Source organism: Condylura cristata, unplaced genomic scaffold (genome assembly GCF_000260355.1).
Source record: "Condylura cristata isolate star-nosed mole 26May11 unplaced genomic scaffold, ConCri1.0 scaffold00002, whole genome shotgun sequence".
Lineage (NCBI taxonomy): Eukaryota > Metazoa > Chordata > Mammalia > Eulipotyphla > Talpidae > Condylura > Condylura cristata.
The window spans coordinates 22,393,216-22,407,015 of record NW_004567103.1 but is presented as its reverse complement, the minus strand read 5'-3'; the positions used below and the strand labels follow the sequence as shown (position 1 = coordinate 22,407,015).

The following is a 13,800-nucleotide window of genomic DNA, read 5'->3' as shown; positions in this document are numbered from 1 at the left end:
ATTGGATCTGCCTCTTACCAAAACGCTCAGCATAGAAATACAGAGAAGATATATGATTTATAGAATATTAATCCTGGAATTCGTTAGCACTTTGCATTTATGAGTCACTGCTTAATTATGCACCAACTCCTGTAATCCTCATACTCCTCCAATGAAGGTATTTTTTATCCCCACTTTCTATATTTAAAGAACTGAGGATTATACACATTAAATAATTTGCCCAAGTTCCACAGCAATAGAAACCATGATTGAAAACCTGGAGGTCTTCCACACACCCGTATCTTAACCCGGATGCTCTGTGATGCTTCTCATACTTTATTAATTATGAGCATTAATTGACAGGATGCACATAATTCTTAATACAGTTTGTGTCTCAATAACCCTAACTTGTTAGGTGTAGTATTATTCAAGACACTTATTTGCCCAATAAGGAATAAACTGACAGCACACCTATTCGTAGGTGAGAAATGTAGGGGTCAGATCTTAGTCTTTTGCTTCAAATGCCTCAAACCTAGATGTTTCCATAGCAGCAATACAAAAAAGAATACCTCTCCTCCTATTATATCTCCATGAGAGTGATGAACTTGATCTCATGGGTTTTTTTAAAGTACCTTTTGTCACTGAGGCCAAACTTTTAAAGCACCGCATAGTCCAGAGCATTTATTAGAGTCTTGTTTACAAAGACATGTTAGGCATAAAAGAAATGACTTCACTACTCTTCCACAAGCATATGTCAGCCTTCTCTAGGTAGTCAGAGGTAGTCAGAATGTAGGGGTTAGGCTTGCAAAGGCTGCCTATTGGTAACTAGTGTGAAAACCTTTCAGTCAGTTTAGATTTCCTCACAGAGACTACATCAACTCCCACGCGAATCATCCTGTTCCATATGAGGACAAATTTATTTCAAGGTTGGTTTATGTGTCAGTGAAAGCTGTGTGTGAGAGAGGGACAGAAATAAAGCCAGGCACTGGAAGGTTCTGTTTACTGCATGTTCATTATTCTTTGTTTATAGAGCCATTGCTGCCCAATGACGGATGGGCCGAGAGCGAATTACCACCTTCACCAGTTCCACATCCAGTCCTGGAATTGGGCCTTGAAGATTGCAGCCACAGGTATGGATTAAGTGATAGATTGTAAATGTGGCCCATGATGGTTTTCCTGGGAAAACTCAGTAACCTATTTTAATTCTGTTTCAGTCCACAATGGAAACCTCAGTGTATCTATAATTCCTATGCAGTCAAAGCTTCTCATGGTTAATGGCTTCAATTACTCATATTTTACTTCATGGAATTTGTGAAGTTTCACAGTAGATTAAACTATTTAAGAAAATTGTTGAATTTTTTCTACCAAGTTTAAACCTAGAGAGCAGTTGAATTCAAAGAAAAGTTATATGGGAAAATAACAAATCAACACAGAAGACATGAAGCCTAAGGTTTTTTTAATTTGTAATTGGCAAGCCCTAAAGGTATTTTAAAAATAGATGTTCCAAGAAAGTTAATGAAATATAAAAATTAAAGAACACCATATATAATCTAAAATATTGAAAAGTGTGCCCAATATTATATCCATTCTATAATAGAAACCAAAAAAAATCAATAATTTTTAGAATCACACAAGCATGAGAGAGAGATTTACTAAGCATACGCACCATTTGGCTACTAGAATTCATAGATTTTATTCTTCTGATGAGTTCTAAAAATCATTAAATTGCCCCTTTGCTATTTTCTGTATTTATTATGGCTGTTAAAAACTGTGTATTTTATTCCATTCTGTGTCCCTTGATAATCCTGTAAAATTTTTTCATTTATCTTTCAGCAATGCTGGTATCATTCCTATTAGGCCTTTTATCACAATCTGCTAAAAATAAAGCAATACAAGATTATAGCTAACTCTATTAGTTTACCTACATTTAGCTCTTTCTGATTTCTATATTTTTTAAGTCAGCTGTCTTACTCAAATATAATTTTAAAAATGAAACTGATAATCACAGTTGTGTTCTAGATCAGTATCTCTGGAGATTTCTTGAAAAAAAATGTAGCTATACTTAATTTTGTTCCTTTATTTGCATTTCCTGCATCAATCCTTAATCAGAAATGATAGTTTGGTGTCTTAAAGGAATCCGCTTTTAAAATATGTTTCAGATTCACTTTACAGTTTATCCTTTATAATTTATAAAACTGTTGGGAGGGTGCAGAGATGAATCAGATATACATCCTACCCTCAGGAACACAATAGACCAGGAAGTGACAACTAGACCCCAAGATACAAAGTGACTTTTACTAGAAGGCAGAGATAAAAGTGTTCTAGACCTCTGAGGTGGAGCTTGCTTCCAGATAGATAGAGAAGGTCGTGAAAGTGACATTTGCACTGAATAGGAGGCAGACATGAGGTGTCCCAAGTAGGAAGGGAACTTTAGAGAGTGGGGAGAGAAGGGAGAGCATGGATGTTGGAAAGAAAACTGCACCGTGTGTACTGTAAAAGCCTTAGTGCAAGAATAAGGACAGCAGCTATCATTCAGTAGATCATAAAATCCTATTGTAGAGATTTCAGCTGACAGCAGCATGCTAAATCCCATGCCTCGGTGACTATAGTGTGAATTAGGTAAATGGGGGAGGGAGAGGAGGGTAATATCTTCTAGATGACAGAGACACTTTGGATGCCTTCTGGGGCAATTTCAGTGAAAGTAACTGAGGACCTGTGCTGGAAAGGACAGGAACAAACTTTTAGGTGAGACATTTTCAGGTGAAAGAGGATATTCAGAAACCCTGCAGAGATAGATTACTGGGAATTAACATCTGCCTTTTTGGCTACTACAGTGTCCTGCCAGATTTTTCTATCTTTCCTTTTTAGTAAAGTATATTACTCTGTGATCTTGATAAAAGTCAGCATTGTGCAAATTTTCATTACACTCTATCAGTCAGTAATGTCCATTTCCTTTTACCCCTTTCTCCCCAAACCCAGTGTTTAAGCTTCTGTTGTCATTAACTTACTTGAACTGCTCCCTTTAGACACCAATAGTGAACTCCTAGTACCTAAAAAGTAAGACCTTTTCTCAGACGTTAGACTTCTCTGCTCTGTAGGATTTTATCATTACATCCCTCATTTGCTTCCTCGTCCACTCAAAAGTATTTATGGTGCAGTGATCTAGACTCTGTAGAAGATATTGAAATGGAATGGAAGCATTCCTGTTCTCAAGGAAAGCACTGTCTCCTTGAAGAAACAGAAGCACAGATAATCAGGAAGCAGCTGTCTAGTCATTAGATACCAAACACTGCTGGAACCCAGAAAAATGAGACTTTGAAACTGTCTGGGGTGTGAGGTTTACCAGTGAGAAGGGATTTGAAAAATCTCTTGGAAGACAGAAAGGAACCTGCCTGAAAGAGAAGTGTTGGGAAGGGCAATTCAGGTTAGGAAAACCAAGCTACGGGAGAGAAGAGATGCATGGTGTGTTCAGTAAGTCAGGAGCAGATGGTTTCCTGGGGAGGAATCAACAGGCCACTCCAGGCCTCTCTGGAGAACAGGGAATGCACTGAAGGGTTTCAAGCCGGGTGATGATGGTATCAGGTTCAGAAAATTAGTTTGGAGTATGGAGTGGATAAGGGAAGTAATAGACCAGGATACCAGTCTGAGAGCTGGCAGGCAGAGAAGAGTTGGCGTGAAGTTGCAGCATGACCAGAGGAGCAGAGTCAAAGTCTTGTTTGAGATAGAAAGAACAAATCTGTTGCTTTGAATCTCTCCCTCCTGGGATCCTCTGACCTGCACAATCCTGCAAGCTGCTGTGTTGCCTAGGTGACCAGCCGCAGCTGGGCTTGGGTGTGTAAAACTTGGGGTGGAGGAAGGAATGGAAGGGAGCCAGCAGGATTAAGCAAAGGAGACTGCCTTTCAAAAGAAAAAAAAAAAAAAAAACACTAAAAGGGAAAAGTGGTGCTTTAGGGATGGATCCAGTCTTATGAAACAGAAAACTATTATTGCATAAGGAACAAAAAATTGATCGGCCTTGATCTTGGGGGGGGGGGAATGCTATTACTAAAATATTTGCATTATCTTAGAGATTATTAGAGAAAGTTTAAAATATGTATATAAATAATAATGTGATATACCAAGAAGAATTTAAACAAAGGCAGTCAGAATATATTCAATTTTATTTGCAGCCTAGACAAAATTTGTTATTCCCGACTGGTTCATATCTTCCTGCTTGATCCTCTCTGTTCTTTGTTTCTCTTTGTCTTTTTCTCCTCCGCCCCCATCTTTCTTTCATCTACCTAACCTGCATCTACTCTCATTCATAGGAACCAGTTGTTGGAAATCATTCACGGACACCTGAGGCATCAGACATAATTTTTTTTTGGCATGCCCCTCAAAATCTTCTTCTCCTGTCTTTTTATTTCAGACAGTTCTCCTTGAAATTTCATTGCTGGCTCTTCTATGTCTTTCCCATTCCTGATTTGTCACCATACTCAGGACACTGGCATATGTCTCATGCTATCCTTATTTATTCATTATGCAGCATAATTTGACATTGAGTATCATTTCTATTTGATAGATTCCCTGGTTGTTCATGCTGAAAACATGGCCTTTATCTGAGACATGTCTTTGGCCTGCTGTCAACTTGCAGCTTCCCAAAGCATCCACCACAGCCCACTCAGCCATGAGCACATGCTAAGTCTCTTCAAAATTAAAATATGTCGTATTTTATCGTTAATCATCGTGTCAGTCACTCACTCCAAAAACTTTCAATAGGTATTATAAAATTATAGACTATTTTACTAGTATAACTACGTGTCTGAAATGTATTCACATTAACTAATTCACTACTGCTAATTCTCTCATTATTTAAGTGCACTATATGGTCAAATGGGCCCAAATCCTGTCATGTCTCATATTATACTTAATCCCCTCAATATTTAACCAACCTGATATCTTGCCTTAGTTTTGTCTAGTACTATGGCAAGTTAAGTTCTTCCATGAAAAGGGTCAAAGTGTAAACCTGATCATATTCAAAATAGTGGTAAGAGACATATATGTCACGGTGATCAAGTTAATTGACATTCTGAGGTATGCGTATATGTATATATTATATGCATATATGTATACATACATGAATTTGAATATTTATTAATTTCCTATGCACAAAGCATCTTTTTTTTTCTTTTATCATCCTTGGTTATATCTCATATTTATAGAAAGAAATCACTTTATTAAGACAGATTTATTTATTTAGGCAAGTATCACTGCCACTTTGTATTTTTTAGATGGAGATAATGATAATGGTTTAACAAGAGTTTAGGAAAATTTATGTTTTTACTCTTACTCTGTTCACTCATGTTTAATTTAGTAATGAAGTGGGTTAACCAATATGTCACTCATTGGGTAAGTTCCCATAGTCTGCCTGGAGCAGAACACTTTTAATGCAGTGCAATCTATGTTTTAATGAGAAATATTTATGTTGGTCCTAAACCTCCTGCATGAAGACTTTGATTATAGCATGTGGCATCTGTGTTGACTAACTCTTGGTTTTCTTTTATACCATCTATTGAAACAAAGGCTAATATATCATGCAAGCCACATGAGAGGAGGAGAGGACCTACACTAACAAAGAGAGGGTTGATTTCTGTGAATTCAGGAACAGCCAAGAGCTTGTGCCCCTGGCTGAACATCACTTTAGCCAAAGCATCTGTGGCTCTGGGCAAAGCTCAGGAAGGCACAGCTCTGGTTCTGGCTTAGCCACTGGCCAGCTGTGTGACCTGGAACTTCAGCCTCCTCTTTGAGCCACTGTCTTATCTGCAAGATGAGGATTTGCATGGGATGACCTTTAGTGCCTTCAGGCTCTTAAATGCTCTGATTCTATGAAAACCATGAGTCTTCCTGACACTAAAGCCACATCATCACAGGAGATCAAAGGATGAAAAACTAAGTGCAAATAAAGGTCAAACAGCACATTTAAAGGCTAGTGCCTCTACAACATCAAGGCTCAGGAATAAGCTCATGTTCACAGGAGCATCTCAAAATCCTTCTTTAAAATTGGCTGTAGCAATTACGCTATTGTTATTATGCCAGGCCTGTGTCAGTAGCATAAAGTCAGAGTTTTCTCTACAATGGGCATATTTTTCCACCACTAGACACCACATCTAATAGGTTTTTATTTGCACTGTGGTCATCTACTGGGGATGTATCCAGACACCAAGGGAAACCACCTCACCCAAAAGTTTCATAACTCTAGAATGTTTATCTAAATTTCTCAAGAGATTTTGGTTTCACTGGAGAGTGCCTGAGGACCTCATTCAAAGACCTCTTTAGCCTGTAGAGATAAACAAAATATTTAATAGTTTATTTTTATTGAACTCTTTCTGTGTGTTTTTCAGTATTAACATAGTTTGTTCAATTATTATGAAAATGTTATACACTCTATGGGTATCATTTTATGCACAAATAAACTAAGCCCACATACCTGGTGTCTCCCTCTCAAGCCCAATGTCCAAACCATTACACCTCTCTGTGCATCCTACTAGCAGAGAAAAGTGCTGAGGCACAGACCCTCCTGAGGGTCTGATAAAAAAACAGGGAGACAAACTGTAGAAAGCATAACTCACTCCTATACCACACCATAGTAATTTGGGGAGTAAAGACAGGCCTGTTTATTGATCTGCTTACTTTTTGCTAGATGATCCCATAGTACTTACACTATTAGTGCCAGTTACTATTCCCCTTACGTATAAGCCCTGGCTCATGCTGTCTCTTCAAACCCTGTGAGATAAGAAGTATCATTCTACCTATTCTATTTAGGTCTTTTTTGTTTTTTTTGTTTTGTTTTGTTGTTTTTAAGTTTCCTTTTAAAATTTTTTTTTAAGATTTATTTATGCATACAAGATCTGGAGTACAGGCCACAGGTGTGGAGGGTGACAGGATTCACCAGACACAGATTAGTGAGCAGGACAGGCAGATTGACTGAAATCCATTGCTGAGAAGAGCAGCGGTGAGACAGGATGTCTGCTGTGCCATGTGGGTCAGCTCCCTGGGTGGGAATCAAACTTGTGCTGCAGTGACTGTAGACACCTTCACAGTGTGCACTTTAACCCATTGTGTCACCGGTGAGGACCCTTTTTAAAATTTTTGAAAAATAGATTTATTGCCTATCTTATATCAGGGAAGTAAAGCACAGAGCAGCTGTCAGGCTCTCTACCCCTACCCCAAAGCTAGTAAGTAGCAGGACTGGTATTTAGAGCCTGACAGTCATGCTCTGTGTCTGTGCCCTGGGGCACTATACAGCCTGGCATTGTTGCTCACTTCGTCCACTGACTGTATTGTAACAATAGAGATTCACTCACTCCTTTAGCAAAAGTAGTTTCGCTGCGTATTAATTTCAATATTGCTACAAGGCAATATTTAAATGCATGACTAATGAGGTTCAGGAAAAGATTAAACTTATTTTGACATATTCGCTTAAGCAGTTGAGATCCTCATATAATTTAGGATTCTCATTCATAATAATCTTTTTGTTATTTTATTGTTGAAAGTGTCAAATCCCAGTTTAAAAAATGCAATCTCAGTTCTTTATGTACCTAGGATACTTGATTTGAGTTCTCCTGTATTTAAGGTTAGGGTCATTATGTTGAAATGAACAAACATATTTACTTTCTAAACACAGGAGATTACCAAGGGAAAAAGTAGCTGTAATTTAATACTTTAAATATTGAATATAATTTATTTCTAGATCAAGAAAGAAGGTATAGTCTGTAATTCTGTTTATAATCCCCTCCATCCACAAACAAAATAAATAAAATATTCAACAGAAATAGAATTCTTTGAGATTGACTGCAATATTATAGCCTATAATGGGCATTTGATGTATTTGGTGTCTAAATTGTCAACTGTGTTTTTCCTGTTATTTCCTTTTGGTATTATTGATGAACAAACGATCTGCTCAGCATTAATATTAGTTTTAGAAAATAGACTGAAGTGAGGTAGAAAACCAAGCTGCTTCAGCCCTAGGTCACTCAGCAGGATACTCTTCCTAAAGAGTCGGACCTTGGGCCCTCCCTGGTGGCGCAGCGGGTGAAAGCACAGCACTGAGAAGCTAAAGCCGCTTCCTCATGAGTTCGATCCCAGCCTGCCCCGGGGGTGACCACATGGTGCAGCAGACCTCTCCTGACCCGCCCGCTGCTCCCCTCAGCAGTGTACTTCCTCGATCTGTCTGTTCTACACCCCACTCTGTCTCTGGTGAATCCTCTCACCCTCCGCATCTCTGGCCTGTACCCCAGTTCTGTACGAATAAATAAATAAATCTTTAAAAGAAAAAAAAAAAAAAAAGAGTCGGACCTTGCCCTTCTTTTTCAAGGAAGTTGATGCTGTGCACCAGGGATCTTTTCGCCTACTCTGAGCCTCTTCTGATACGTGGGGGCATCCTTTGAAGTCCTGGTGCTTTCCAGACTCAACTTCCCCACTTAAAGTCACATATGGTACAGCAGGAGCCTAACTAGCACAACTCAGGAAAGAAAGAAACATAGTACTAGTTTGAGAACATTTTATTTGAATTGTAGAGTGGATAAAATGCATGAAAACAAAGTTGCTGCCTCTCATAAAAGACTTTTGAGATTCAAGAGTTGATCAAAAATGTGTAGTTAGGACCTGCAGAAGAGAGAAATGGGTGCTGTGTTAAAAAGGAGAACACCTTGGGCCCTCCCTGGTGGCACAGCGGATTAAAGCACAGCACTGCTAAACTGGCAGTGGCAGCGTGGGTGCGAGTTCAGTCCCCATCGCAGAGGTGACCACGTGGCATGGTCTCACCCTCTGTTCCCCTTAGTAGTGCACCTTGCAGATCTGCCTGTTCACTCCGACTATAGTGACCCTCTCACCACACCTGAATCTCTGGCCTATATCCCAGTTCTGCATGCATAAATACATAAAAGATCTTTAAAAAAAAATAGAACACCTTTCTTTACAAAAAATCATTATCCTAAGCCTAAATATAATATAAATAATATGACTTTTTTTTTTTTTTCAGCCCTGGGATGGATTCAGCAGTATATTTTCCAGATCAGCACATCAACTTCAGATGTGTAACACCAGCCAGGCAGCCTGAACAGATGAGTCTGAAAGCCTCAAAGAGCATGGACCTTGGTAAGTGAGGGTGAGGTGACATCCAGGTCAGCTGTTCAGCCTCACCGCATCTATCTTCTTCAATGTCCTGCCATTGTTCCTTCAACTCCCACCTTAAGGGGCAAGGTCTCCTGAACCTGGAGGAGGGGATAACTGTCAGTCCATCTTACACATTTCCTCCAACTGTGTGCTCTTACACATTTAATCGTAATTACCTCCTTTTCAAGGAGAGATAAATGATTTATTTTTTAAATTTTATAGGTCAAGAAAATATGATTATTCCTTCTCGAGTATTCCAATGCCATCACTCATGGACCTTTGTACCTGTGCTCTCACTTCTGCCAGTGTGTTTGCACTTCTTCTGTACAGACCCATTGAGGGCCTAAGAGATAATGTGGGTAAATAAATCCTCTTCCATGGGGCTGCCCATCTCTGTGTGCAGTGGGTGAGATAGAGCAGTACCAAAGATCCATATCTTTAAATGCCCAGCTCCCTAGAAAGAAGAAGGATCTCTGGATTTGCCAGATTGAGAGTGCAAAGGACCCTAGGTCCATGCCTGAACAATCTTACTGAGTTTATGGACACCACAGGAAATTTCTGGATTAGCTGCAGGGAGTCCCTGCAAACTGTGTTCTTTACCTCCTGAATGCAAGACCCCTGAAAACATGTCAGATACTCAAGAAAATTGCTGCTCTTCCATGGACTCTTGGGAGAACAAAAAAGTATTTGGAAACAGTGTGGCTAAAAGAACAAAATGTTCTTTGCTTCCTTACAGCTAAGATGCTTAAAAAGCAAGCTTTGCTAATGTTTTTTTTTTTTTCCTGAGACATATATTTCATTAGTAGTAACAAGAAAATAGAATAATCAAAACTGTGTGTTCTACAAAACAATCTGATAAATAGTATTTATCTGTTATTCATTTACAGGAGTTAAGAAAAATGTTCAGTCATAACAAACCAAGAGAAATTGAATCTCTCTTCTATAAATTAACTAGATAGCTGGGGTACCTTTATGCTAATCATTAGCAGTAAAAGATGGATAGAGAGCTCCACCAGGATGCTGTGTTGAACACTGGTCAGAAAGGGTATTTTCTCAAGCAAAAACCTTTGACAAGTAAAGAAATAAAACGTGTAGTGATTTAAGTTAGCACTAATAATTTAAGGAGCAATTTATTTTTATACTGTGCTTTAATAAACAACCTCTGTTTTATCTTCCCAATCTTTTATGAAGAAGACAAATAGAAATTTCTCTCAATTTGGGGGGAGAAATACATTCCTACTTTCCTCATGTCATTAAAAAAAAAGTTCTTTAAAAAACCACTGCAAAAGGAAAACAGAGTATTCATTTTCATTTAGAATGAAAGAGTATGAAACGTATAAAAAATAAAACCTAAATCATGATCAGAACCAACACTTATATTTATGTTGTTGTTACTGAAAACTATGAGCTTTCACTTTGAAATTAAAATAGCCTTTGCAAAATCTGTATGGTTGGCAGTCACCCATTGTGTTTTATTGTACTTATATATAAATGACAGCAATAATAGTAATGTTCGGTCAGTTTACATAATTGGCAGAGGTCATGAGCTATTTTCTTCAGGACACAAGTTCTGAACAAGAAAGTATTGACTCAAATGTACCATCCAGCAGAGGTGGTAAATATGGTGTAAAAACATTTTTAAAGTAAACCATCAAAGTTTGGTCCTTTCCAGCTAATGCCAATTTAAAACTAATGGTCTTGCAGAATGCTCTGAGGGTCAGCATGCTAAGACTGTTCTGATCCTCTAGCCCAAAAAAAAAAAAAAACTGAGTGAGCTCAATGTGTTGCTTTTCTCGGGGAATAAATGTATATGATATACAAACAGTAAGCATTGGAAATGTCTTTCCTGTTTGACTGCAGGAATGGAGTATTATCATTTTAGTTTTCCACATATAGCACTGGGCCAAAGTAAGAAATATGTATTTGCTAGAACAGCTGGAGACTTGTAGGAGTAAGTCAAGACCCAACTTCACAACAGTTTAAAAAAATTTTGAAGCATTTAAGTTGAACACCATATTAATGTTATTTGGCTGTTTTTTGACTTAGGAAGATAGCTGTTCATGTGATATAATAGAATGATAAAATCTATTATATTCCTCCTTTATAAAATTCATAGTAATCTTCAAAAGCTACCAGACTCCATCAGTTTCTTCTTTGTTTTTGTTTCACTTTTTTTTTACTGAATCTAAACTGCTGTTTTAAAGTTAAATTTCATGTAGAAGTTGAAGTTGATGAGTCATTGTTCATATGTTTAAGTTTTTTTAAAGCTGAGTGGGTATCATTTACTTATTTTCACTTATACTTCTAAAGATAGAAAATTTTGATTGCGCAAAAGAAAGCCTTCTCATCCTCATCTCCTTCCACCAGTCCAGGCACAAACATATTGAATATTTAAAAATAGCTGGCTTTGTATATCTTTCTAGAAAACAATCCATTTGCTTCTCCAGTTATGTATGTCTGTACTGACTGTTGTGTCTCTCTACAACAGTTGTATAGCGTTAATATGAATGGCTCTTCTTTAAGTTTACTTTTTGTTTTTTTAAAGATTTATTTATTTATGCATACAGAACTGGGTACAGGCCACAGGTGCAGGGATGGTGAGAAGACTAACTAGAGACAGAGTGGGGTGCAGAACAGGCAGATCGACGAGGTACACTGCTGAGGAGAGCAGCGGATGGGTGGGAAGAGGTCTGCGGCACCACATGGGACACCTCCCTGGCCGGGGATAGAACTCATGAAGTGGCTGTGTCTAGTGTCACAGTGCTGTGCTTTAACCTGTTGTGCCACTAGGGAGGGTCCTTGAGTTTATTTTGCCCTGTCAACTGAATTTAGATATAATTGAGAGTTTGAGATGTGTTCTTTACCTGTTTTAGAGAGTATTTCCTATTCTAGGATTGATTGGTTTATATATTACAACCTTTGTTTGAATTTGTGAATGCTTACCTTTCATCTTTAGAATATTGTTATATATATTGCAAATAGCTCCTGTAATCTACTATTGGTCTTTTTTAATTTTTGATAGTTTTCAAAGTTAGTTTCTAGCTTTAGTCGAATATTTCCATTTTTTTTTTTCTTTCCTGACTTTTGGGTTTTATTTTACCTACCTTATTCTAGTACATTCAAAGTTGTGTGGGTCCCCCCTCCACGTCTATCACTCTAAATACATTTTTACCCATGGTATGTTGGCTAGGAATTTTGTTCTCTTGGTAAATAGGCAAATTATTTAAAACTTAATGATTTATACAATCCTTCCCTCATTAACTTAATACATACTCACGTTGAGTAATAAATTCTCTTACATACATAAATTGATCTCAACATTTTCTGTGTATTAGTGTGCTCTATCCCAATATCACCTTTTTGCAATATCAGCCATCACATTTTATTCTGATAAGTCATGGAACAAATTTCCTCTGATTTTTCATCTTTGGCAAAATTTCATTGCCTCTTCATATGCATTATTGACCTACATGAACTTTAAAACAACTCATGGAAATGGATTGAAAGACTAGATATGGATGCTTCCACTGTGCGTTTTGTGAATATAGGATCCATTCATTATAACGTTTGCTGTGATTTCTGGCAGGATGTTCTCAACAAGTTAAGCAAGTTTCTATGTATTCTTAGCTTTTTAAAATTTGTTTTAAATTTGCTCATTTTATGGAATCAGGAGTACATGTTTAATTTTACTAAGTGATGTTAAGGACCTTTATAGGATGTCCATATTTATTTTATTCTTTATTCTATTAATATAGTGAGCTATATTAATAGAGTGCCTAATGTTAAGTCACTGATTCTTTCTGAATGACTGAATTTCTTGCTGCACTTTGAAAAGTGCATGTTCTATGTTCTGATACTTAGGTATAAAACTCTAGTTATAGTTGTACTCAATGTCAGTAGCTCTGAGATATCCATTACAGACTTTTTGTAAAGTCTATTCTGCCTTGCTAGTTTGGGGATACTTTTGCTGTGTGTGCATGGCCATGTTTAAGTCAGTCTAGAAGACAAAAGTGGTGAATAAAGGGCAATTTGTTTTTAAATAATTGGATGTAACTATGCTTACTCAGAGAGGTTAGGGTGTCATTTTCTGGGTTTTCCAGAAAATCAATCTTTTCCTTCTAATTGTAGACTTTCCTCTATTTATTTAAATTACCAGAATTACAATGTTCAGTCTGGATCCCTTTAATTTGTTCATAATTGAGCTTATGTGGGTGTTGAGTTGGAAGCTCTCAGGAGCTGAATAACACAGCTGCCTCTTTGGCCTTTGGCATAGGGTCTCTCCCCCAAAGAGCTGCCCTGGTTGGCAGAATGCCAGAGAGTTATATTCAAAGACTTGTTGATGAGGCATAAACATCTTTAATTTCCAGTCCTGGTGTTTTATGAACCAGTAATATCATTTAAGAATTAGTCTGAATTATTCAAAGCATGACGCTTCAATATTTTGGCTAATTCCTTGACCGAGCATCCAGCCCCATTCAAAGTTAAGTTTCAAATGACACTTCCCTTTTTTTCTCTCTTCCTTTCTTCTTTTTTTTTTTTTAGAGAGAGAAGAGTTTGCTCTTTCAGATTGGCACCCCCTCCCCTCTAGGAAAAGCTTTCTATATAACATAGTTAGGAGAAAATCGAGGGCAGAGCAGATGGAAGATGCTGGCCAGCTGTCCTGCCCCT

General features: G+C 37.7%; 1 protein-coding gene across 2 annotated transcripts in view; it reads left to right on the top strand.

The window, feature by feature from the left end:
• The window catches only part of PARD3B (par-3 family cell polarity regulator beta), a 489,342-nt gene that overhangs the window by 119,337 nt on the left and 356,205 nt on the right, over window positions 1–13,800 (top strand). For both annotated transcript variants that reach the window (XM_012727531.1, XM_012727528.1), the window contains exons 11-12: window positions 1,010–1,109; window positions 8,999–9,114. In XM_012727531.1, the coding sequence (XP_012582985.1) occupies window positions 1,010–1,109; window positions 8,999–9,114 (216 nt within the window). The remainder of the gene's footprint in view (window positions 1–1,009; window positions 1,110–8,998; window positions 9,115–13,800) is intronic.